We start from the raw sequence: 25,723 nt of genomic DNA on the forward strand, positions 1-25,723 counted from the left end.
CAGACACTTTACTGCTGAGCTGAAGGAGAAGCATATTAAATTAAATTACAGGAGCTGGAGAAGTGGTTCAGCAGTTAAAAGTGCTTTACCAGAGGACCCAAGTAGCTTATAACCACCTGTAACTCCAGCTCCAGGGAAATTCTACACCCTCTTCTGTCCTCTGTGGGCACCCACACACATGTGGCAGACATTCATACATATATACATAAATAAAAAATAAATTTTTAATGCAGTTACAATCATGTGACTTCAAAAACTAGGTTTACCTTGCTAGTCTAACAGTGTGTGACTTCTTTAAGAAAAATCATGACTAAATATGCAGAAAAGTGTGTGCTTATCATGTAACAGTTGCATTCTGTGTGTAGGCTGGAGAATGTGCTGTCAACTTGTGTGAGCAGAGTGCTTGTCTGTTTCTCTTCAGATTGTCCCTCATGTAGTTAACCTGGTTCACTCCTTCAAAAGTGATGGCCTGCCTTCCAGCACAGCCTTCTTAGTGCAGGTAACAGAGTTGGTGCACTGTATGATGTATCACTACTCCGGATTTCCAGATCTCTACGAACCTATTCTGGAGGCAGTAAAGGTATGAGAGCTTTGTACCAGTCCTGTGAGCTGCACGAATGTAATGGACAAATCTGGGGAAATGTATTCTTGTACAGTAATAAGCCGCTTTTAAGATGGTGGTTTCATTAATGCCAGGGCATAATCTCGAATTTGACACCACCGGTCTAAATCAGTAGGCACATCTCTTAGTTCTGTAGTGCTGTCAAGTAAAAGGTGTCACTCTGAGTTTATAAAAGCTGTTAAAGAGATTGGTTAGTGACAGTATGCTGCATCAGATGCATACAAACGTGGTTTCGCATCTCAGTATCAGAAATATTAAACAATTAAATCCATCTTGGAATCAAGGAAATACTTGACTGATTCCCTACCATTTTGGTTCTCTTTTGTGTTGTAGACTTCATGAATGTCTATATTTTTTATAATTGTTACTTAAATTATTTGCCTTGTTTTTCAAGTTCTTAAAAGGCAGGTTCTAAAAAGTGTTGATTCTGTCTGTGTTAAGGAATGGATGACTGGAAAATCAGAGTATAGTCAAAGAATTGGAGAACTTAATTCAGCCAGGCTTAATCAGAAGTTACTAATACCAATTCTAATCATGTTATGAATGTTGGAAATATAATATATAGGCCCCATTGCCTTACTACCATATGTGTAAGGGAAATTAAGAACATTGTTTTCATATCTATTCAGCTAATTCAGACTAAGAACACAAGGCTGTTAGGTCTATGGTGCTGATATGACACTGCCCTTTCAGAAGTAGATTACGTACAGAAGCATTTGCCATGGTCATTACTGTCTGTCCTCACTGCTGCCATTCTATTGACCGACACGCCTCAGTTTTCCAGTACTCTCGGCCCAAGGAAAGTATTTTCTACCAGCTGTCAGTAACCCCCCCAAAAAAGGGGGGCAGCTTAATTTGCTGTTTCAAAGTGTTAGTTTTCTGCGGTGTAAACACGCATTAGATGGTAATCTCAGTATAGAAAAACGAATCATTTAAGCCTAAGTGGATTTTCCAGTGTTCCTTATTGCCCATTGCTCTGCTTAGGCATGAAGTCATTTACACTTAAGTTTCTATTTCATTATTTCCTGCTTTACTAAGAAAGAAGACTGTATGTAGTAGTGATTTTCCTTTTTTATTCTTTTTTTATTTTTGTGGGGTTTTTTTTTTTGTTGTTTGTTTTTTAAGCAAGGTTTCTCTGTGTAGCCCTAGCTGTCCTGGAACTCACTGTGTAGACCAGGCTGGCCTCAAGCTCAGAGATCTGTCTACCTCGGCCTCTGGAGTACTGAGATTAAAGTATGAGCTACTGCTTTGCTGCAGTGGTGATTTTCTAGATAGCAAACATGAGGTTGAATTTTACTTTTCACAGTCCAAGGTCATGCTAACCTCATTTTTTATCCCTACTCTAGGCCATCATTTCTAAGGGTTAGTCCTGAGTAAGTAGTGAACCAGAATTTCAGTACAAATAATTGACATGTGATTGGAATTCCTGTCGACTTTAAAGTATTTTACGACAGCATGGTATCTCATGCCTGTCATCTGAGCACTTGGGATACTGAGGCAAGAGGACTGCTGTGAGTTCAAGGCCAGTCTAGTCACCGCTGTGAGTTCAAGGCTAGCTTGGGCTACAGATTCAGATTTTGTTCTCAAAAAAATAAAAGCCCCTCAAGATTTTAGGAGACATTTATTTCCCATATCTATTACTTTTCTGGTTGTGATGAAGTTAGTTAGTGTCAAGAAACCATAAAAAGGAGGAAGAATTCTTTTGATTCACAGTCTGAGGGCCTACTCCGTCCCTGTAGGAAGTCATGGTAGCAAGAGCAGCTCTTGGCTGTAAATCGAGAGCCGTCCACCCTGAGCAGAGCAGGAAGCAGAGAAAGGTGACTATCGGCACTCGGCTAGCTTTTTCTTTTTCTTTTTTGTTATTTAGTCCTGGGCCCCAGCCTATGGGATGGCACAGCCCACATTCAGGGTGAGTTTATCCCTCAGTTAATCCAGTCTAGAGACAACATCACATACATACCCAGAAGTGTACCTGATTAATTCCCCCCTTGTTTTTAATTCAGGCAAGTTGACAATTGAAATTAGCTATTACCTGTAGTATACAGGGCTGGCTGAATGTTGTCAGTAATACACAAAATGAGTGAGAACAAAGAAAGCTTAAATGTTGGGGGAAATCCTATTGTGTTAGCTTGTTTAATTTGAAAAAAATAACTTTTACTTTACTTTTAAACTTTTTGTTTTTCTTTTCTTTATGACCTAGGATTTTCCTAAACCCAGTGAAGAGAAGATTAAGTTGATTCTCAATCAAAGTGCCTGGACTTCTCAATCCAATGCTTTGGCATCTTGCTTGTCTAGACTTTCTGGAAAATCTGAAACTGGGAAAACTGGTCTTATTAACCTGGGAAACACATGTTACATGAACAGTGTTTTACAAGCATTGTTTATGGCTACAGAGTAAGTTTACCTGTGAGCTTTCTGAGTTTAACTAGAATTGAGTACATGCTGAGAAGGTGAGAAGCACCCCTCCCATGTAAGCAGCATAAATGTTAACATTGCCTGTAACAGGTCTTTTTCTGTCCTGACAGCCAGCTCCCAAATAATGACACAGAGACTTCTTATTAATTATGAAAGCTCGGCTATAGCTTAGGCTTTTTCCTAACTAGCTCTTAAAACTTAAATTAACCCATTTATATTGATCTACGTTCCATTACGTGGCATTACCTCTCTTCCATCTTTCATCTCTTGTTTCCTCTCCATTTCTCCTGGCATCTTGCGTGACTAGATTCCTCCTCCTCCTTTTCCTTTCTCTCCCTGGAAATCCCATCTATACCTCCTGCCTTACTGTTGGCTGTTGAACTTTATATTACACCAGTCACAGCAGTATGCCCTCACACAGTGTGCCCTCACACAGTGCACAAATACACCACAATAATTGTCATTCAGTTGTTTCATTCTGAAACTGCTCTTAATGTTTGGGAACAATTGAAATACCAGCATATAAATTCTGCCTGATTACATTGTACGTCATATTTACAGTGTCACTTTTTTTAAATCAGTCTGTCTTGATATTTTTATAATGTAATCAAGGGATTGACTGAGCCTACTCCAACGAGTTTACATGCCCTACAGTACTTGTGTGTTTCCCCTGTACCTTTGCTTCTAGTGTCCACTGTATTTTAATCCATGTGTCTTGAAGAGCCCCACACAGTGTTCTCTGGCCATAGGTACTTGCTGTTGATCATATCAACGGCTTCTTTTTTTTGTTAGGAGACTTAAGTTCTCCGTCAAGTTGCTGGCTACTGACCAGATGTATAAAAGAGGCATGCTCCTTAACATTCCTGTACTTACTTTCAAATCAGTTTTCTTTTGTAAGCAACAAATCCGAAATTAGTTTTTTAGCTGAGTGGCGTCCTTGTGCTAGAGATGCAGCTCAGGTAGAGTTGAGTGCCCGCCTCAAGTTCGTGAAGCAAGCCCGAGTGCGATCCCAGCACGTGGGAGGTGGGAGCAGGAGGAGCGTAAGTTCTTGGTGACCCTTGTCTATATGGTGTGTTCACGGCTAATCTGGACTACATGAGGCTCTATCTCAAAAAAATAAAAATAAAAAAATACTGTCCTTGAAGGTACAAAATTATGTTCAACTTTTCCTTTTTAAAAAATGAATTTTTCTCTTAGTACCCATAAAATTGAGTTGACCCCAAGATGGGCATTGTTAACACCCGCCTGGAGGCATCAGACTCTTAGATACAGTTTTGCTTTAGTTTTTGTGTTTGTCCCCCAATTATAAGAACCCGGGTGTTTGGGATTTCATTCAGTTTTGTTGTTGGCTGGTTTGTATTTGACAACTTTTGTTGTTGTTTTAAATAAAGGTGTACTCTTAGACACAGGTGGTATTAGATGTAAGACTGAAGAGTCCATGTTTCACCACCAGAGGTCACCTTGCCAGCCAGCTCATCTTGCATGATGCAAAGTATGGACTAAAAGCAACTGTAACTGGAAAGCATTGTGATGGCAAATAATTATATCTCAGAACAGGAAGATCTCTTGAGGAATACGTGAATTCTTTTTCATGGTTTTAAAAATCATATCATCAATAAAAACCAAGATGTAGACATTCTCAAAAATGTCAACTATGTGCATTGTTCCAGATTATTTTTCTACAATCATCTAATACAAAAGCAGTTACATATAATTAATATATGCGTACACACACGTGGAGAGAATCCTGTTGAAATTTTACTTGCTTTTAGCACTTAATAACTTTGCCATGTGAGACTACAAATCTGTTACTCTGAGTAAGTAGGACATGGTTTTTATTTATTTATTTTTGCTTTAAATTTATTTGTTAATGTGGGATGGGAACATACATGTATGCCATGATGCACCTGTAAAAGCCAGAAGAAAGCTCTGTGGAGTCAGCTCTCTCCTTCCATCTTTACATGGGTTCCAGGGCTAGAACTCAGATCTCCAGACTTGTGCGGCAAGTGCCTTCCCACTGAGCCATCTTGCCAGCCTGACATCCCCTTACCCATACTTTTGTTGAACATCAGATTATTTTACCCATAGCTAACATTTCTCTAACCATGTATAGAGATGAGGTTTTCTTTGACTAGGACCTGCCAAATTATTCTCCCTTAAACACTTTGTGTGTGTGTGTGTGTGTGTGTGTGTGTGTGTGTGTGTGTGTGTCTGTGTCTGTGTCTGTGTCTGTGTCTGTGTCTGTGTCTGTGTCTGTGTGAGGGCAGTGCTCACCCTGTAGACACATGTAGAGTCTGGATATCTCCTTAATTACTTTTGTACCTCATGGCCCTCGTGAAACCTGGGGCTCCCTGTTGCAGCTGGACTGGCTGGCCAGCAGACTCCCAGAATCCATCTGTCTTTGCCCCACAGTGTTAGGGTCATAGAGGAGAGGCACCTTACCCAGCTTTCACGTGAGTGGTGGAGATGTGAACTTAGGTCCTCACCTTACCCACTGGCCATCTCCCCAGCCAAATGTGACCTTATAAACCAGTATATGATTGTACCTGTGACCTTATACTTCTGACAGCACTTGATTTAATCAGTCTTAAATTTTTCACAATTTGTTTTGTGAAAACACATTCTTGTTTTCTTATTTTTAGAAAAGATAGAGTCTTGCCCAGCATGGCCTCAAACTCATGATCCTCCTGCCACAGCCCCCTGAGTTTTAGGGACTACATGTGCACCCTGCACACAGTTAGTCTTTGTGTTTTTATTTGAACATTGCTGACCTTGTAGAATTTTTCCCTCTTTACTTAGAGCAAAATGAAATGAATAAGCTGTTATTTTCTTCGTATATCTTTCTGTTAATTTTTTATTTCATGTCAGTTTATATAAATTCTGTATGATAATTCTGTGGTGCTTGCTTTCGTCTAGTCATGTTATTCAAATTTATAGAATTTTATATATTTTTGTTTTATATAGTCACATCTTTAATTTTTGTGTTGTCTAGATTTTAGGCTCACAAAAAAATAAATCCCTTTTTACTTGTAAGTGATTTTTTTTTTTTTTCTGATGTTTAACCAATTATTCCCATACTTTTTTTTGGAATAATTTGTCCCTTTTTTTTTTTTTTTTTTTTTTTCTTTTACACTCTTGTTTTATTTGTTTGAGTGGACTTCCCCTCTCCCTGTTTTTCCTCTAGTGCTGGCCTGGAACTCACTCTGTAGCCCAGACCAGCTTAAACTAGTATTTCCCCCTCTGCCTCCTAAGTGCTGGATTATAGGTATATGCTACCAGACCTGGCTTGCATTACACTCCCTTTTATGTTTAAGATTTGCTTTTATTTTAAAAAAAAAAAGGCCAGGCATAGTGGTGCACACCTTTAATCCCAGCATTCAGGAGACAGAGGCAGGGGGATCTCTGTGAGTTCAAGGTCGGCCTGGTCTACAAAGAAAATTCTAGGACAACCAGGGCTACACAGAGAAACCCTGTCTGGAAAACTGTCCCCCTGCTCCTACCCCCAAAAGGATTGACTTCTGTTTTTTGAGAGAGAGAAATTCAGGTGTCTACAGAGGCTGTAGTTACAGGTAGCTGTGAGCTGCCTGACATGGATACCAGGAACCAAACTCGGATCTTTGGCAAGTGCAGTAAAGTCTTTAACGACTGCGCCTTCTCTCCAGCCCCCATATGGCACTTCTTTCTCATTTGATTTTATCTATGTAGGTGTTTTGCCTGCGTGTCTGTCTGTGCCCCCACCTTAGTGCCTGGTGCTGTGGAGGCCAGAAAAGAGCCCCTGAAGCTAAAGTCCCAGGTGGTTCTGGGTGCTGGGAACGGAACCCAGGTCCTGTGGAAGAGCAGCCAGTGCTCTTAGCCCTGAGCCGCCCCTAGCAGCACTCCTACACTTTTTAAATCGCCCTCACTTTATGATGTTTTGATAGCAGTGTGGTTTTTACTCAGTGATTATTTTGAAATAATTTAAAAGTTCCTTTTATAAGTCAATGCTTTGATCTGTTTATATTTGCTGACCCAGAAAATAGAAACATGACAGCATATAGACCTAGTCATGTAGCAAGAACCCATCCATCTGTTGTACACACGTTACACGTATGGCATCACGTGTGTACTAGTAACTGTTAGGTGAAGGCCGCCCTGGAAGTCAGGTAACTGAGCATAATTCTCAAATCATTTCCTTTAGCTTTTTGTAAAAAGTGTATGTCTGTGTATATAACATATTTTGTTCTTTTTCAGTTTCAGAAGACAAGTGTTATCTTTAAATCTAAATGGGTGTAATTCCTTAATGAAAAAATTACAACATCTTTTTGCCTTTTTGGCTCATACACAAGTGAGTATCTGTGTGAATATGTACATATTAGCTCCATGATAAGATTCTTTAACCTAGGTATTATAATGGGTCTTTTGAACTGATGGAATTCTGTATCATGTCTTCCCTCGGGTCCTGCCTGAGCATCTCATCTCCCGCTTCCCATCCCTGTAGATGATTAGTATCATGATCAATATATTGTTCTAAAACCTACTGCACATAAAGTCTAATTTCCTGTCATTAAACAGTCTCCTTCATGAAGGAAGAATTTTCAAGCTAAGCTTAGTGACGAACACCTATGATCCCAGCACTCAAGAGGCTGAGGCAGGACTGCAGTGAGTCTAGGACCAGTCTGGGCTGTGTGTGTGCAGACCCTGTCTCAGAGGGAGAAGGGGAAGAGCTGCAAATGTGGTTGGGATTTCTTGTGGTTGGGTTTTTGTTTTGTTCTTTAGTTTACGGGGACTTGAATATATTGACATAATAATGAACAACTAAAGTGATTTTTGTGGTCTAGACTTTTTTTCTGGTTTTTCAAGACTAGATTTCTCTGTGTTGACCTTGAACTCATGTACATCCACCTGCCTCTACCTCCCAAGTGCTGGGACTAAAGGTATACACCAGCCACCAAGTCCAGCTTTTCTGTTTTCTTTTATGTACCTTTCATTGTAATTGCAGATCTTTATAAATTATTGTTCATCTCTTAAGTTCATGAATTAAAACTTTGTGGTGACCTTTTATATCCACAAATTAATTCAGGGAAGTCAACTTTAGCAGTGGCTAAAGGTCATGGAGTAGATTCACTGAACAGACATATTGGAGAGGTTGCTTCGCAGCCTATGCGAGACTCAAAGGGCGATCCTGCTTCCAAGGAACTTCTAGCTAAGGCTTGGCCATACATAGGAATTGTGTATGTCACTCATATGTGACATGAGCTATTGTTTTCTGGTTCATTCTAATGGCCTCACAGTATGATTATTATGATGACCTATTGTCAGGAAAGGGTCGTAGTTAAGAAGGGAATAATAATTGATAGAATTGAGTTATAGGAATGCCTTGTTTCCCATGTACAAGCTGAGGAATATTCAAGGATAATTGCTTTTCTGGACAGGATCTCATGTGACACAGGCTGGCCTCAAACTATGTAGCCAAGACTGGCTTTGAATTCCTAATCCTCCTGCCTTTGCCTCCCAAGTGCTGGGAATACAGATCAAATATAATTTTTTTCTAAGATTTATTATGTATACAGAAGAGGATGCCAGATCTCATTATAGATGGTTGTGAGCCACCATGTGGGTGTTGGGAATTAAACTCAGGACCTCTGGAAAAGCAGTCAGAGCTCTTAACCTCTGAGCCATCTCTCCAGCCCCCAAATATAATTTTTTTAAATGGAAAAAAATAAGAACAGGATTGAGAGGCAACAACCATGGCTTTAGAATTGGTAATACACTCAGATGTTTTCATCTGGGAGAAGTAGTTAACAAATTGACATCAGGACCCAGGGAAGTGGAAACTGCCTGCCAGCCAGGTGTAATCTCAGTATTCAGGAGATGGGGCAGGAGGATCAGAGAGACTGCAAAACAGTACTGAACCACAACTAAAAACAGAACCCTCTCCCCTCCTACTGTTTTCTAGTCATTTAGTAATTTAATCGTTAGTCTGTTTTGACTGTATACATAGACAAGTATGTGTATGTATGCAGACATGTCTACTTCACTTATTTATTAAATCAGAGCTATTAGGAAAGAAAACCTTAGGTTTCCCTGCCCTCAAGAAAAAGAGAAAAGTGGTGATGGTGATGCAGCCTTTAATCCCAGCACCCAGGAGGCAGAAGCAGGAGGATCTGTAATCTGTCTGCTGATTAAAACATGTATCCAGTTTGAAGTGAGAACGCACAGAAGTCTGGTCAATAGTTTATTTAGGGTGCGATGGAAAAATGAACTTAACTTGAAGTTGGCACCCAATTGGGATGCTGATCTTTCTCCCTTCACAATACCATAAAACAGCCCTAATATACATACAGTTTTCTTGCCGCAGTATTTAAAATATTGAGACTTCCAGATTGTAATCAGGGTCTTTTCATATGTCTGTGCAGTTCCTTTTTGTAAAAACATCTGGGATTTGAGCCTGGTGACCCTAGAGTCCATTTTAACTGCCTTTGTACTTCTGGGGGGGGGGGGGGCAGAGATTATCAAGTCCTAACCAAAATGCTCCCCTTCCACATGTGTGTATGGCTTACAACAGACAGAAATTTTCTGCCAAGTAGATATGGGTGGTTCCTGTTGCTCTATCCTACATACACACACACTCATTAGGGACTCAGACACATACACAATTACACACACAGTAAGGGACTCAAACACATACGTGTCATAGAGGGATGAATACCAGGGACGGTGTGTAAAGAGTGAGAGATATCTGAGACCTGATGTAATCACCCTGCTGTCCACTTGGCTGTTTAATCTAAGCAGGTCCCTCAGCTTTTCTAGGCATCAGTTTTCTGCAGAGTTCATTTGTGACTAAAGGTTGCTTAACATAAAGTTTTCTCTGCCTCTGAGTTACACCCAGGCCTGGCACGTTTCCCTAGAAATGTAGTGCAGTGGGCTTTTAAGAAATCGTTATTAGGCGTCATGTTACAGGTTCAGTTACTGGTGTGCTATAAGAATCACTTTCTTGCATTTTCCTTTCTGCTATCAAGAGGGAAGCGTACGCACCTCGGATATTTTTTGAGGCTTCCAGACCTCCGTGGTTTACTCCCAGATCACAACAAGACTGTTCTGAGTACCTCAGGTTTCTGCTGGACAGGTACAGAGTATTTTAAACTTCATTTCAACTGTATCTTCTCTTAGTTCTTTAGCTCCACTTAACACTGATTTTAGCTTTAGAGAACATTTTCAGAATTGATCTTCAAAATACCTTTGTGTTACTGCGTGTTTTTAAAGTTTGTTTCTAATTTGGTTTTTGTTTTGGATGCTTTCACTTTAAAGTACCTGTTATCAGACATAGTAGAAGATTCATAAAGAGACCCCCAAAAAATCTGTTGAGTCCTCCCTTTTTAAACTACATATCTGTGTGAGCTCAGCTTTTCTTCACATATTTCAAAAGCAGATATCAGGGTCGGGCAGTGGTGGTGAATGCCTTTAGTCCTAGCACTTGAGAGGCAGAGGCAGGCAGATCTCGGTGAGTTCGAGAACAGCCTGGTCTACAGAGCAAGTTCTAGGAGAGCCAAAAGCTACACAGAGAAACCTTGTCTTGGGGTGGAAAAAAAGCAGATATCAGTCAGAAAGGAAAGGATGCAGTCCAGGTGCCATTATCCAGCTGTCTTCTGTGAAGCCAGATGCTTAGAATACTTACAATGGGTGAAGCAGTGCCATTCATTTAAAAATGCTGCATATTAATATGTGATGGATTCATTTTTCAATATGTTGTTTTATATATTTTATTCTGTTTTATACAGTAAAGTAAGTCAGTGACTTTTCTGTTGCTTGATAAAATACCATGGCCAGAATCAACAAGAAGGGAAGGGGATTTGGGCTCGCAGTTGCAGGGAGCAGACAGTTTATCAGGGCAAAGGAGGCCTGGCAGCAGGAGTGTGAGGCCAGCCTGCAGATGGGAAGGAAGCAGAGAGAGCAGGAAGGAGGTGAGGCCAGGCTAGAAAGACTTGAGAGCCTCCCTCAGCAATGGACTCCAGCAAGGCTACACCTTCTAAATGTTCCATGACCTTCCGGAACAGCGCCAGCTAGGGACGCCGGTTTCAAAGGATTTGTTTTGTTGTTTTTTAATGAATATAAAAAGGCCCTGAGACCAAAATCTTTGAAGAGCCAATTTATAATTATGAGGGTCTTTGAGTACAGTCAGTGCTTTCTTGGTGCTAGGCTGCCAAGATCTCAAGCACATGGAGATGTGTGTAAGACAGCGCAGCAGCAGCGTGTGTCGTTGGCTGCAGTGTGACTTGAGCTGTAGACCAGCAGCGCAGAGGAAGGGAAGGTCAGTGTAGAGAATTTACAGTCCCCAGGGCTTTTCCCAGACTAACCTCCATACCCATGGTTAAAAGAGGAGAAAATGACTTTAAATTCAGCTGTTTACTTGATTAAATTAACGTTTCTCTAAGCCACCAAGATCTCAAAATATAAATAACATGGGATGATGTGCCCTCCCGCAGACTCCATGAAGAAGAAAAGATCTTGCGAGTTCAGTCCTCACACGAGCCTGCCGAAGGTCTGGACTGCGCTGACACTTCCTTACAAGAAGTGGCCAGTAAGGCAGCTGCAGTGACAAAGTCTCCTGGCACAAGTGACAGTGAGAAGACACTGATAGAGAAGATGTTTGGAGGGAAGCTACGCACTCACATCTGCTGCCTCAACTGCAGGAGCACCTCACAGAAGGTGGAGGCCTTCACAGACCTCTCCCTGGCCTTTTGTCCTACCCCTTCTGTGGAAGACTTGTCTTTTCAAGACCCAGCTTCGTTACCCAGTGTGCAAGATGATAGCCTAATGCAAACCAGCGTGGCTGACCCAGAGGAAGAGCCAGTAGTTTATAATCCAGCAACAGCTGCTTTCGTCTGTGACTCCATTGTGAATCAGAGAATGTTAGCCAGTCCTCCTGTTGAGTTTCACTGTGCAGAAAGCACTTCTGTCCCTAGTGAATCTGCGAAGATCCTCGTCAGTAAAGACGGACCTCAGAACCCAGGAGGTGAAGCCACACCTTCAGTTACTGACTTACTAAATTATTTTTTGGCTCCAGAGATCCTGACTGGGGACAACCAATACTATTGTGAAAACTGTGCCTCTCTCCAAAACGCTGAGAAAACTATGCAAATCACGGAGGAGCCTGAGTACCTTATCCTTACGCTCCTGAGGTTCTCGTATGACCAGAAGTACCATGTGAGAAGAAAAATTTTAGACAATGTGTCACTGCCGCTGGTTTTGGAGTTGCCAGTTAAAAGAACTGCTTCCTTCTCTTCCTTGTCAGAAAGTTGGTCTGTAGATGTTGACTTCACTGATATTAATGAGAACCTAGCTAAAAAACTAAAGCCTTCTGCAACTGAAGAAGCTTTCTGCCCCACATTAGTGCCCTACCTATTAAGTTCTGTTGTTGTGCACTCTGGGGTGTCCTCTGAAAGTGGACATTACTATTCTTATGCCAGAAACATCACAGGTACAGAGTCTTCATACCAGATGTGCCCCCAGTCTGGACGTCTGGCATTAGCACCCTCCCAGAGTTGTTTACTAGGGGGAGAAAGCCCCAGTGCGGTCATTGAACAGGACTTGGAAAATAAGGAAATGTCACAAGAGTGGTTTTTATTTAATGACAGCAGGGTGACATTTACTTCATTTCAGTCGGTCCAGAAAATCACAAGTAGGTTTCCAAAAGACACCGCTTACGTGCTGTTGTACAAAAGACAGAGCAGTGCTAATGGCCTGCGCAGTGACAGTCCGGCCAGTGGCGTCTGGGTCAATGGAGACCCACCACTGCAGAAAGAGCTGATGGACGCCATAACCAAGGACAACAAACTGTACTTACAGGTGAGTTGCAGGTCCAGGGGTCACTTCCGGACAGTGGTGACCAGTAGGAAGCTAATCTGTGCTCTCATTTTAAACTGGGCACATTTTCCAGGGATACTGAAGCTTAAGTCTGGATTTATATATTTCAACTCGCTGTAAATGTAGTACGAAAGGTGCCAATTATATGCAATGTAGAAGACTTTGTTTTTCACTACACAACTCTGCCTCAGTTGTTGATAGCTGCAAAAGATGTCATTTTAACTAGAAAAGATTGTACAATCGTGCCATACAGAAACAGAAAGTTAGTGGAATGTCAATGCCCTGCTTCCCCTGCTTCTCTCAGTTCCACCCGCAGGGAAAGCAGCTGCTAACTCTTCTTCCATTTTATTTATTGTGGGGAGTAGTGCACATGTGGAAGTCGGAGGACAACTTTGTAGAACCAATTCTCTCCTTCTCCCTCTCCATGGTCTGTTGAACTGACCCCAGGCCTGCACAGCAGCCACTCTGAGTCACACACCATCCCATACACCATCCCACACCATCCCACACACCATCCCACACCGTCCACACACCATCCCACACCGTCCCACACACCATCCACACACCATCCACAGCTAAGTCTGATGCTGATTCCTACAGGGTCTTTTTTATAGTATTTTAAGGAAAACATTGACATTCAGGTGAATCAGAGGAAGAACTAAAATGAACATGTGCAGGATGTTTGTTCTTCAAGTATCTGCCACAGAGCCAAGGGGTGGTAGAACAGTTACTGAGTAAAAGCTGTGGACCAGAAGTTCCACATGAGGTAAATTTATCTATGAATATATTGTTTTTCAAGAAACTATTTCCTTTAATGTTAATCAGAGTCCTCAAGTATTTGTTTGTCAGATTTTCCAACTTTGTGTCCACAAGAGCCAGCAGAGGCAAGGGGTGGTGGTGGTGCGTGTATGCCTGCAAGCCTAGCACTGCAGAACTGGAGGCAGGAGGATTGCAAGTTGGAGACTGACATGTGCCACATAAGGAAACCCTGTCCCACAAACAGACAAGGAAGGATCAGCAGTAATTTATAGATGAAATTACAGGAATAAGAAGTGGCTAGTTCAAGTAATTTTATGAGCTTCAATAGTAACTTTCAAATTCTCTGTTTTAAGGTCATAGAACCCATAAAATATTGGAACAGAAGAAATGAACCATTAATACTGATTTTTTTTTTTTTTTTTTTTTTTTTTTTTTTTTTTTTGGTTTTTCGAGACAGGGTTTCTCTGTGTAGCTTTGCGCCTTTCCTGGAACTCACTTGGTAGCCCAGGCTGGCCTCAAACTCACAGAGATCCGCCTGCCTCTGCCTCCCAAGTGCTGGGATTAAAGGCGTGCGCCACCACCGCCCGGCTTAATACTGATTTTTATGGGGAAATTTTTTCAGAGGCTTTCAAATTTACTGAATTATAAAATATCCAAAGGATGATATATGATACATTTTAAAGGGGTGTGGCAATGTTCTCTGGTGCTGCAAAATTAATTAACTTTACAAAATAATTAGAATTTTAGAACTGGACCGATTAGCATTAATAAATACCCACTCTCAGGGCTTAATATCCAGGTAAAGGAAATAGGATGTATCCATTCCTCGCTTCCTGACCTCGTGTCACTTATCACTGTCAATCACCACAGTGTTCCAAGGTTGGGGAGATGGAAGGAAGAGCTGAGGGCTGTCCCAAGGCCCATGTAGCCCCCCCCCCTTCTGAAGGAAACAGACTGATAGTGTTATAAGAGGTTTATCAGATGAGAAAATGGTTTTCAGGCTTGGACTGGCAAGCATGTTTTCTAGCCACAGCCACGTGCCGTCCAGATCCACGTGTTCTTCCGGCTTACCCAGTCTCTCTGGCTACATGGGGTTTGAGTGTGAGCAGCCATTCTTTTCACTGTTGTTTCAGAGTCCAGTTTTACACGCTGCCACGTGAATCTGCCATTACCTATTCACGGGTGCTCTTTGTAAGACTGGATAATGACCTCTTCTAAATTTTTTACTTTTTTTTTTTTTTTGAAAGAGTATATGTGTATACATGTGTGTTGTTCATATGTGGAAGTGAGAAACAGTTTGTGGAAGTCAGCACTTTATCAAGTGGGTTCCAGAGATATTCCTGTTGCCAGGCCAGCTCACCTTCCCAGTAGCTAATAATGTTCTAAGAGTATTAGTATTTATTAAGCACCTAACATGTACTTAGCACATAAGTATCTCTGATTCCCTGATAAGCATTCTGATACACTAGTGGGAGAGAGCTGTAAGTGCTCCTGTAAAAAGCTAGCTCCATTTTACTATGAGTGTTCCTTGAGGTCCGCCTGACTCGTTAACCTAAGGAAGCAGGAGGGACAGTTCAGGCATTAGTAGTGGTTTCTGACCTGTTGTACTCACACACTTCCAAAACGGAGGATAGCTGTTAAAGAATTCCATTCTTAAATGTATTAGAAGAGAGTTTGCAGGCCTTTCCCCTGCCTCTGTCGTTAAATGAATAGCAGCGGTGACTTTCAGGGGCTGTCACTCTACAGGCATGAGGAATTGACCCTTCTGCCTTGTTTCCTCCAAAGGTGGGTGTGTACTTCACTTGTGTACTTAAGTGATAACTACTTAGCAAAGATAAATGTCAGTTTTTAGTTTATCTCATTCATTTTTGGTTTTTCAAGACAGGTTTTCTCTGTGTAGCCCTGGCTGTCCTGGAACTCACTCTGTAGACCAGACTGGCCTAGAACTCAGGGATCCACCTGCCTCTGCCCCTCGAGTGCTGGGATTAGAGGCATGTGCCACTATGCCTGGCTTGATGTTAGTATTTTCAAATGAAGGATTCTTGGTAAAGACTAAGATGGTTTTAGAAGATTTGTATATGTGCTGTATTCATCCATTGTATTTAGCTTTTTATTTTCATAGACATTACTTTTAATTTTAGGAACAAGAATTGAATGCTCGAGCCCGGGCCCTACAGGCTGCATCTGCTTCATGTTCATTTCGGCCCAATGGATTTGACGACAATGATCCACCAGGAAGCTGTGGGCCGACTGGTGGAGGGGGCGGAGGAGGATTTAATACCGTTGGCAGACTCGTATTTTGACCCTGAGAGAACTGAAAATGCATCTGGTTGCAAAACATCCAATACTGTGGCTGTTAAAATGTCAGGCTGTGACCGATAGCACATCTATCTAACTTTTATTTTTCTTTTCATTAGACCCGAATACTTTAAGAAAACACACTTGGTGGTTGTTTTTATTTTCTTGAAATACAAAATGCATCATGGGAAAAAAAATCTACCTCTTAAATTTCCATTTGCATTTATGGTTAGACGTGCTTGACCAAAAATGTTGAGAGGAAAAAAGTGTACCTGGTCCCTAATTAAGCTGCATTAAATTTGGTAGAAGGATTTAAATGGTGTATTTTCAGTTTTACTGAACAAAAATAATCCATTTAGCATTCTTTATAAAAGAATTGATGCTAGAAGTTCAGTGAATATATATATAAACGTTGTTTTAAGAAAAATGGAAATCTTTGTTTCTGGTAGAATTGCCCCATTATGAAATTCAGGTCTTTGAAAACTGTAGGGATAACCAGTCTCTGGAGGCGATAACAGTTTAACCTTCAGCTGCCAGACTTGGGCCTCTGCTTCCACTGTCCTCGGTGTTGCTCTGAGTTTCAGGAACGGTGTCTTTTAAAGGATTATTTACACACACGTGGTGAGTGAATTCACAGAAGGTGCATGACCCTGAGAGGGCAGTGTTTTTAACCTAACTTTGTAGTCGTTCCGTTGTCCACGGACTTGAAAATCCTGTTTCAGGGAGTGTATCTCCTGTGTGTTTCAGAGGAGACGAGTCCTGTATGTGCCTTGCAGTACTGTGATTCAGAAATAGGTATCTTTGGCTGAAGGAAGTTTTCTAAAACAAAATGTTAGGAAATAAATTTTGTGCTAACATTAAAATTATAATTTTTTAAAGGTATTAGATTTTTTCAGAGGTAAAAGCTGATGGTTCTAAAGCAGTAAGTGTAATGATAAGTTTCTAACTCTTAGAAAAATTCTGAGGAAATGAAGTTAGTTTAAGTAAAAAATCTTCAATTGATTTGTTACTTAATCCTCAAAACATTAAACATTGATAACATTTTTAGAGTTGTAATTTGGGATTTTTTTCTTTGTTTGAGATACATGCCTTCCACAGTTTCTGCTTCATAAAATACTCAAAATGCCTCACCCCACCATCCCTGCTATCCTTTTTTGGTTCTGGGGTGTTTCTTGTTTGGGTGGAGGGGGGAGTTCTTTTTGTTTTTCTTTTGGCCAGGAAACTGGAAACATGTCAGTCCTCCTGGGTCTTGATTATACAGTATTCAAGCGTTGTCTCAAATACCGTTCTTCCTGGCTGTTTTACCACATCCATGACCATGTATTGTTCTGAAGATTGGTCACATATTTATTTTGAAAACACTTTAAGGAAATAATGTCCTTTGGTGACTTAAGTTTTATCTTTTTCCCAAGCTTTTGTGGCAGTGATTAAAAACAACTCCTCGTCTTCATTCTGCTGCCCCAACCTCAACCTGTTTCCAGTCACCAGAGGACTGAAAGCAGATGGTTAGCACTGGCTTCCTCTAGTCCTGCGAGTGATCTCCTGAGTCACCCCGTGTTCAGGCAGCCATAGGCTGAATGGTAACTTCTAACAGATTCTGTCAGTCGGAGCATTTGCCGAAATTGGATTAAAATTGGGTGAATGTGCTTCTGGAACTTCCACAAAGGCAGTAAGCCCCCAGTTTTACCTATGACTACCAAATATTTCAAGGATTTTATGTGTGTCAAAACATAATTGTAAATGAGAAAGTCTAAATTCTATTAATAATACTAGGATTATGCAAGTTTTAGTTGGATAACCAATACCAAAGTTGAGGGCTTTCTTTTAAGATGAGAAATGGCGCACACTAATGGTTTGCTGGATTTTATGTGTTTGCAAAGTGAGAAGCCCATTCGGCTGAACTTAATAAGGCGGCACCCTGAACTGCCCTGCCCCTCACCCTTTTGTTACTGCTGCCTCATGTACACTAACACCAGGCCTCTCTGTCTCCTGTACTCCATGTCCTTTCCATGCTCTTTGTAAATGTGGTTGAGTTCTCATGCTAAAAGACTGACCAGAGGACCATTGTTATTTCTATTCAGGTTAGTGCAAGACAGCTCAAATGAAATTGCCCATAGGCTTCTCTGTAAACCAAAACTTAAAGCTAGATGTGTAAGTCTGTGCCTCTGAAAGATATCTGTTGATACATTGTACAAGTTGGGATATTTTTCCACAAAGAAATACGCAAGAAGAAAATGCATATAGAGCATAGTCTTGCAAGCCCATTTAATATGTCCATAGTGGGTGCATGTGCAACTCTTGACTCCTGACACTTACCTAGCCAGTTGGCTCATTCCCCAAGCATCATCTTCCATTTGAATAGCCAGAACCCATCTGTACCTTAAGATGCCGCTAGAGTCCTTTGATGGAGAGACAAGAGTCCCTCGTTGTGTCTTAGAGGTCCTGGGATCCTTCTGATGGTTTTAAGCAGTCCATTTCATCACATCAGGGAAGAGAAAAAGTTAGTCTTAAATCCATAATAGCGGTCAGTCTATAAAGGTGCTTGCCACTGATCCTGAGGGCCTGACTTCAATATTCAGGATCCACATGGTGGAAAGAACCAATTTCTGCTAGCTCTCTTCTGACCTCCACACACGTGCCATAGCGCAAGCATACCCACCCACCCACATGTGCACACTAGAAATAAAAATGTGTGGTTTTCTTTGCTCGTTTATTCTTTTATAATGGTATTATCTACAAAAATATTTCTTTTCATGAACTACCCCTTTATTCCTGTCCCTCTATAAATGAAAATTGGAAGCTTATTCTGTGCCCATCACACTGTAAGGAAAAAAGTTGGTACAGTTTGTCCAGTTACGGGAAGTCACCACTTCGACGTTTATTTGCTCAAGGTATGTACATTACATAGTATACTCTATATATACTCTACATAAGCTCTAGAGCACTTTTTAAGGGAGTTTCAAAGGCAATGATACCATACACTTGTGTGTAGCATCTTAAGAATTCTATATGGTAGGGCTAGGGGCACAGTTCAGCTGGCAGAGTGCTTATCTGGCATTTGAAAATCCCTGGGTTGCATTTCGAGCACCCACCTGTAAACCAGCCTTAGTAACCTACATCTTTAATCTCAGCGGAGGCAAAGATGATCCTGTCTTTAAAAAAAAAAAAAAAAAAAAAAAAAAAAGCTGTGCTTTATTTCACTGTTTATAGTATTTTGTTTCTATTGAGTTTGGATTTCTGAAACTTCCTGAGGTGGAAAAGGTTAAGTTTATGTTTTATTTTAAAATACCCAAGAAGTGTTGACTGTTACTAAAACTTAAGTGGCATCATCTGGAAGAATAATACTAAATCTCAGATGATATCCTGTAACTGAGGTTTAAGTTCAGTACCAAGGAAGTCAGAATTAGAAGACATCCTACATGAAACAACAATAAGCTGGTCACATACTGAGCAAATTTGCCAAACTGTCTACTGCTTCGCTGTTGGGCTTTTTTCCCTTTTGCTCAGTTAATTTTTATAGAGTCCTTTTTTTTGGAAATGAATGAACCTCCAAATAAAAGAGTTTGGGTTTTTTTGCTTGTTTGTTTTGGATTCAAAGTAAACAGTGCTTTTAAAAAATAGCTTGTTAAACTGCAGCTTTCCCAGGCAAAGGTAAATTCCTATAGAAGTAACTTTCAAAGGAATGAGAATTAACATTTCTATAAACTCAACAGTCATTATGTAAAACTTTTAGTCCAGTGTTACATAACCTGTGTGGATTTAACATTAAAAATAGAATCTAAGAGTCAGCCAAGTGCACTGCCAGTCTTGTCAGTGTGTGTTAGAGTCTGCAGTTGTTTTCTTCTTGTGTGCTACACACCAACACACACACACACACACACACACACACACACACACACACACACACACACACACAATACCCCCACCCTCTCCAGTGACTGGGAGGAATGAAGCGTTCGGTTTCACTTGCTGGATTGTCAGGAGCTTTTGAGGGTTTTGCTTGTTGGTTTTGCTGCTTTGTTTTCCACATTACACCCTTGTTAAAACTACTTGGAAGCCCAGTGGAGAGTCGCACGCCTTTAATCCCAGCACTCAGGAGGCAGGGGCAGGTGGATCTCTGAGTTCAAGACAGCCTGGGCTACATAGAAAGACCCTGTCTCAAAACACAAATCAGCCAGGTGGTGGCAGTGGCACACGCCTTTAGTCCCAGCACTCAGCAAGCAGAAGTAGGAGCATTTCTGTGAGTTCCAGGACAGCCAGGGCTAGCTACACGGATGGTTTTGTCTGTCTCACAAACAAACAAAACAAATCACTTGGAAGGCTTTTTAGAAATAATCCATGTTCAGGCCTCATCCCAGACCAAGTAAATTATGTGAACACAGGACATCTGCATGTGAGGATGTGGTTTTAATGTGAATGCTGGTTGAGAGCTTGGGGCCAGAGGAGGGGTCTTCTTCCTGGGGCCTGCCCCCAGGAAAATTAACGTAACCTTAAGTGTTCATCGATGTGCTGTATAGTGGCAGACACTTGGTTTTTTTTGTTTTTTTTTTTTTTGGTTTTTTCGAGACAGGGTTTCTCTGTGTAGCTTTGCGCCTTTCCTGGGACTCACTTGGTAGCCCAGGCTGGCCTCGAACTCACAGAGATCCGCCTGGCTCTGCCTCCCGAGTGCTGGGATTAAAGGCGTGCGCCACCACCGCCCGGCAACACTTGGTTTTTAACACCAGCTCCATAGTGGGTTCATGCCCATAAACAACATCAGAATGAGGATTTTACCCACATCTTCAAAACTATAGTTGATACTCTAAAAGAACAGTGACAGAAGAAGAATAGAATTTTCCCAAACCACACATTAGTAAAGGCTCACAGTAAGTTTGAAAGGCTTCTAGTCTGCCTTGGCCTTTGTATACGTGGGTCTTGGTGCAGCATACTATCATCCTTAATTCCTCTGCTTTCAATAACTTTCCTGGTCCAGAAAGATTCTCTTAATTCTTTGTGTAGGTAATAGAACAAAGGCCAACACTTTTCAAAAAATAAGCTTTTAGGAAATTATAGTGATCAAAATTACCATTCAAGGTATCAGGAAAACATCTCTTTCACTCACACTCAGGTGAAAATCTATTAGATCTAAAAATTAATGGAAAGAAGGGAATATGAAAACCAGAAGTTTAAAAGAAATGTGAAGAAAAACACATGGAGAGAAATGGAAGCTAGCTAACTGAAGCCAAAGACTAGGAAGCACCCTGAGGCTGTCTTGTCACTTAGACGCAGTAGTAGAGGACGTCTTAAAGGAGCCAGAGAAGAGCAAACAGGACCAAGTGCAGCAAACTGTCCAGCGCTCCGGCCCCCTCTCCTGCCACCTTGTCATGAAGCTGCACTGAAGCCCTAGGCCCTGCTGGTTTACATACTGCCTTTGTTTGCACGCCACTCTGGCAGCCTGGGTGCTGTGGCAAAGCATCGGGAGCAGTTATCAGAGTACAGAAACTGTGACTCAGTAAAGACTAGAACTCAGCAAACAAGCTAGAAGGTAGGAGAGTGACATCTGCAAAATGGAGGAGGAAAAACTCCAGGGAAAGTGTCCAAAGAAATTTTCAAAGCGGACATAAAGTATTTTTTTAACTAAGCAAAGAATCTTACTAGTCTTTTTCCAAGTTTTATTCCCAAGTTTCGTCAGCTTCATTTGCCACAAAGAATAAGTTGTGTATAAGCAAAAACTAAAAAGAGCTGCTGTGTTCAGGGGGATTGGGCTTAAAAATATTAGAGATCTAGATTTTTATCAGATCCATAAAAGAATTTTAAAAAGCAGTCACGACATAAAATGGCAGCTCCTGTAACTTCTGCAAGTGGCACTTTTTTCAGAATTTGCCTCTGTTCAGTTTCCCTCCTTAGGAGCCTCATCAAAATTCACCAGATCTGGAACTTCATCATCATCATCCTCCTCTACAGCAGCCGCAAGTGGTGCTCTTCCATCCACAGAGTGGGCAAAACTTAAGCCAGTCTGCTCACTCTAGTCAGCCTGTCTGCCCCTAGCTGGTGTGAGATGCTGGAACTATTTCTAGTCAGCTGCTTTGTCTCAGCGTGCCCTGTAATGGGGAAGGTATTCGCTGCCAGAGACGCCTGAGCTTTAGGGCTGTTAAAATGGATCACCGTTCCTTGGTTTGTAAACATGCTCACCTCTTCAATGCCAGAGCTATTGTTCACCCCTAACTTCTTTAAGAACTGCAGGTTTTTGTCGTCTGCTGTGGCTGTTCTGTGACCCACCTTCCTTCTGTAAGTGGTTCCTTTCCTACCAATGCCATTTTATGTCATGACTGCTTTTTAAAATTCTTTTATGGATCTCATAAAAATCTAGATCTCTAATATTTTTAAGCCCAATCCCCCTGAACACAGCAGCTCTTTTTAGTTTTTGCTTATACACACACTTGGGCCTGCAGTTTGGAGTTTTTCCTTGTTCATGACTGTTTCTTTTATCTTGTCAAGTGGAAATGGACCCCTCGGGACTAGAGTTCTGACTCAGAGAGTCTCAGGCAGACCAGCCAAGATAAGGCGCACACACTCAGGGATGCAAGATGTCAGCTGAATTTTTTTTTAAGAAGTGCATGTTTTTAAGTGCATGTTTGATGACCAAACACTGAACAGGCAACATGAAGAAGGAGGGACTTGCTCTGACTCAGTTTGACGATGCAGATCATCATTGTGAAGGAGAAGGAATGAATGTGCAAACAGCTCTAGGTCAGTGGTTCTCAACCTTCCTAAAACTGTGACCCTTCTTTGTGTTGTGGTGACCCCCAACCATAAAATTATTTCGTTGCTACTTCATAACTGTGATTTTGCTACTGTTAAGAATTGTGCTGTGGATATGTGATATACCCCCTGGCGGGGTCACGACCCACAGGTTGATAACCGCAGCTCTAGGCTGATGGTAGAATAGAAGCTTGAGACTGCTTGCTCAGCTCTAGAGAGATCAGGAAGCAGAAACAACAGCGGTGGGGAAAGCCTATCAACTTTAAGCCACATACCTACTCGGTGACCCATTTCTTCTCCAGGCTATGCTCGGTGTGGCTCCATGACTTCCCAAAGGAGCACCACCACCTGGGGACCAAGTCTCAGACACATGAGCACTTTACATCCCAGCAATAGCTAGACAAAAGAACAGAGAGAACTCCCTTGTGTGGTGATACAACCTGGGAGGCCTTGGCGGGTTGGGCCAAGGTGCCCCGTGGATGAGGGAGACATACCAGGCAGATGTGGCACCCAGCAGCAGCAGCAAGGTGGAGCAGTGGAAAGTTACACCACACAGACGCATGTCCACGTGGACAGTTTATTGGGGAAGGGAGAATGGATTGGAGGGAAGGGGAGAGACAGAGGAGGTGCACACCTCGTGGGAATGGGGGGGCAGTGTTCTCTTAAAGGGGACATTACGGAAGATGACGTCAAGATGCTGGGTGGCTCCTAACACCTCGGATGTTTGTTCTTTGTGAAGGGAAGTTCTTCAAGACAATGGGAAGTGGTACCAGGTAGAAACATCCCTGCACAAAGAGCACTGGACATGGATTTGTCGCCTACACTCAGTTTACAAACTGTCCAGCAAAGAAGAGCTTTAGAAAGCCCAAACCAGCATCCACAAGCAGCCACTGGACATCATCCTACATCTGCTGTCTCAGAGATGTATGAACACGAACCAAACCAGGAGCTGGCAAATCACAACCCATCATTTATAGTTTTAAAAATCCGGGGCTGCAGTTAATGCTGCAGCTCACACATGATTGAGCCTGTATGATAATGAGTATTCAGAGACGGGTAATGCCTGGGGGCACTCACCAACCTAAGACAGAACACCTGTGTAGCCTGGGCAGGTGTCTCCATGACGGGTAAGGTGACCTGCTGACGTCCCACACAATCTAAGTTAGAAGCTCATTTTTTAGTAAAAGGGGAACCTGTAGGGTCCTGGCCCCTGTTTTGGGTAACTGTTGCCTTGCTTGTTGACCTTGACCTTGATATCCTCCCTATGCTAATTCCCTCCAGGGTTCCACCCTCCTGAATGCTTAAGGGAAGTTCCTAGTCTGTGTATCCTGCATAATGGGCGTTAACAGTTTAGATGCCAGATTGTAAAACTTCGGTAGCAACTTCTGCCCTCTGGGGTTCTCCCATTGTGCTGTAAGCCTGTATTTAAGACCTCCTCCCTCCTTCAATAAACGACATTCGGCATTAAAAAAAAAAAATCCAGGGCTGGAGAGATGGCTCAGCGGTTAAGAGCACTGGCTGCTCTTCCAGAGGTCCTGAGTTCAATTCCCAGCAACCACATAGTGGCTCACAACCATCTGTAATGAGATCTGGTGTCCTCTTCTGGCCTGCAGGGATATGTGCAGACAGTACACTGTATATATAATAAATACTTTACATGAAATATTTAGCTTACATAGACATTTTTAGAATTAGCTTACCATTAAAAAAAAGTTAAGTTTAAGAGGGTACCTTTTGGGAAGGAGTGGTCTGTAGTGTGTGGCAGTTGTGTTTTATAGTGAGTTCTTCATTTACTGTGGTGTGTTCCTCTTGGTACTTAGAATATTAGTGTCTGTCTTATGCTCTCAAAAGGCTTTACAGTTGTTCTTTTGTGATGAGCCTCCTGAGATATGACTAGAGGAAGGGAAGAATTTAAGGACTTGGAGGCTGAGTCAGGAAGACTGTGAGTTCCAATGCCAACCTGGGCTACCTAGCAAGCCCTGGTGAGAAGGGAGGGAGACAGAAAAGATGACAAGGGAAAAAAAGGAGGATGGAGGGAGGTCCATCCCCGTGGAGATGGGAATAGTTGTTTGCAATCTCTAAGTATCCATTGAAATGTAAATTAAATAAAATGTCAGTCCCTTGGGTACTCTAGCCACACCTTAAGAGGAGATGCTCTCATGAGCTGTGGCTCATGGCTACCCCCCTAAAGAACTCAACTCTAGATGGTATTGAAGAATTTTTTTTTAAAGATTTATTTATTTATTATGTATGCAGCAGGCCAGAAGAGGGCACCAGATCTCATTACAGATGGTTGTGAGCCACCATGTGGTTGCTGGGAATTTAACCTAGGGCCTCTAGAAGAGCAGTCAATGCTCTTAACCTCTGAGCCATCTCTCCAGCCCATGGTATTGAAGAATTTATCACCTTTTGTCATTTATACTTACTTCCTTTACCACCTTGTCTATCAGCAGGGCACTCTTAGACAATTAAATGCTTACATATTCTCTAATTATGAAATAAATGAAAAGGCCTAAGGAAAGTATTCTGGGTACCTGTCTTCCAGGAAATGTCCAGCTCACTTTAGAGAACAGGTCATCTATGAATGTCGATGGCTTCCCCATGGTTAACACAGCACACCAATGAAGTTACTTTTGCTGTTGGCAGCTTATTAGCCAATCTTTCCATGGCTGTAATAAAGGAATAACTCATAACATGTGCTTGACCCCAAGGGAACACCATGTCTTCCTCAGAAGTTTATTTAGTTTGGGGTCATACTCTTTCTTCCACTCCCTACCAAGGACCCTAGTTTATTGAGATGAACAGAATCAGAGGTGAGTGTTTTTCAGGATGTTGCCTTGTGGTTTATATGGTCTCAATATCAAAACAACAGAACGTTCCAGGGCAGGGCTCTGCGGCCATTTCATCTCTCTAGCACAGTGTGTGCTTGGCTAAACCCAGGACAATGTTTACAAATCATGCTCCTGTTGTATTTTTGACAACTCCTATTTCCAAAGAACTTCATTTTCAGGTGTGAAAGACAAGCTTGACCTCAACTTGGTAATG

At 41.8% G+C, this 25,723-nt stretch overlaps 1 protein-coding gene across 1 annotated transcript in view; it reads left to right on the forward strand.

Annotated features, from left to right (window-relative positions):
- Positions 1-18,638, forward strand: part of Usp38 (ubiquitin specific peptidase 38) — a 31,947-nt gene extending 13,309 nt beyond the window's left edge. Inside the window, exons 5-10 of the mRNA XM_006971737.4 lie at positions 422-580; positions 2,823-3,016; positions 7,268-7,361; positions 10,036-10,142; positions 11,500-12,862; positions 15,781-18,638. Of these exons, the coding sequence (XP_006971799.1) occupies positions 422-580; positions 2,823-3,016; positions 7,268-7,361; positions 10,036-10,142; positions 11,500-12,862; positions 15,781-15,942 (2,079 nt within the window). The 3' untranslated portion in view covers positions 15,943-18,638. The remainder of the gene's footprint in view (positions 1-421; positions 581-2,822; positions 3,017-7,267; positions 7,362-10,035; positions 10,143-11,499; positions 12,863-15,780) is intronic.
- Positions 18,639-25,723: the final 7,085 nt, after the last annotated feature.

The sequence above is a fragment of the Peromyscus maniculatus genome, chromosome 5 (assembly GCF_049852395.1).
Source record: "Peromyscus maniculatus bairdii isolate BWxNUB_F1_BW_parent chromosome 5, HU_Pman_BW_mat_3.1, whole genome shotgun sequence".
Taxonomy (NCBI): Eukaryota; Metazoa; Chordata; class Mammalia; order Rodentia; family Cricetidae; genus Peromyscus; species Peromyscus maniculatus.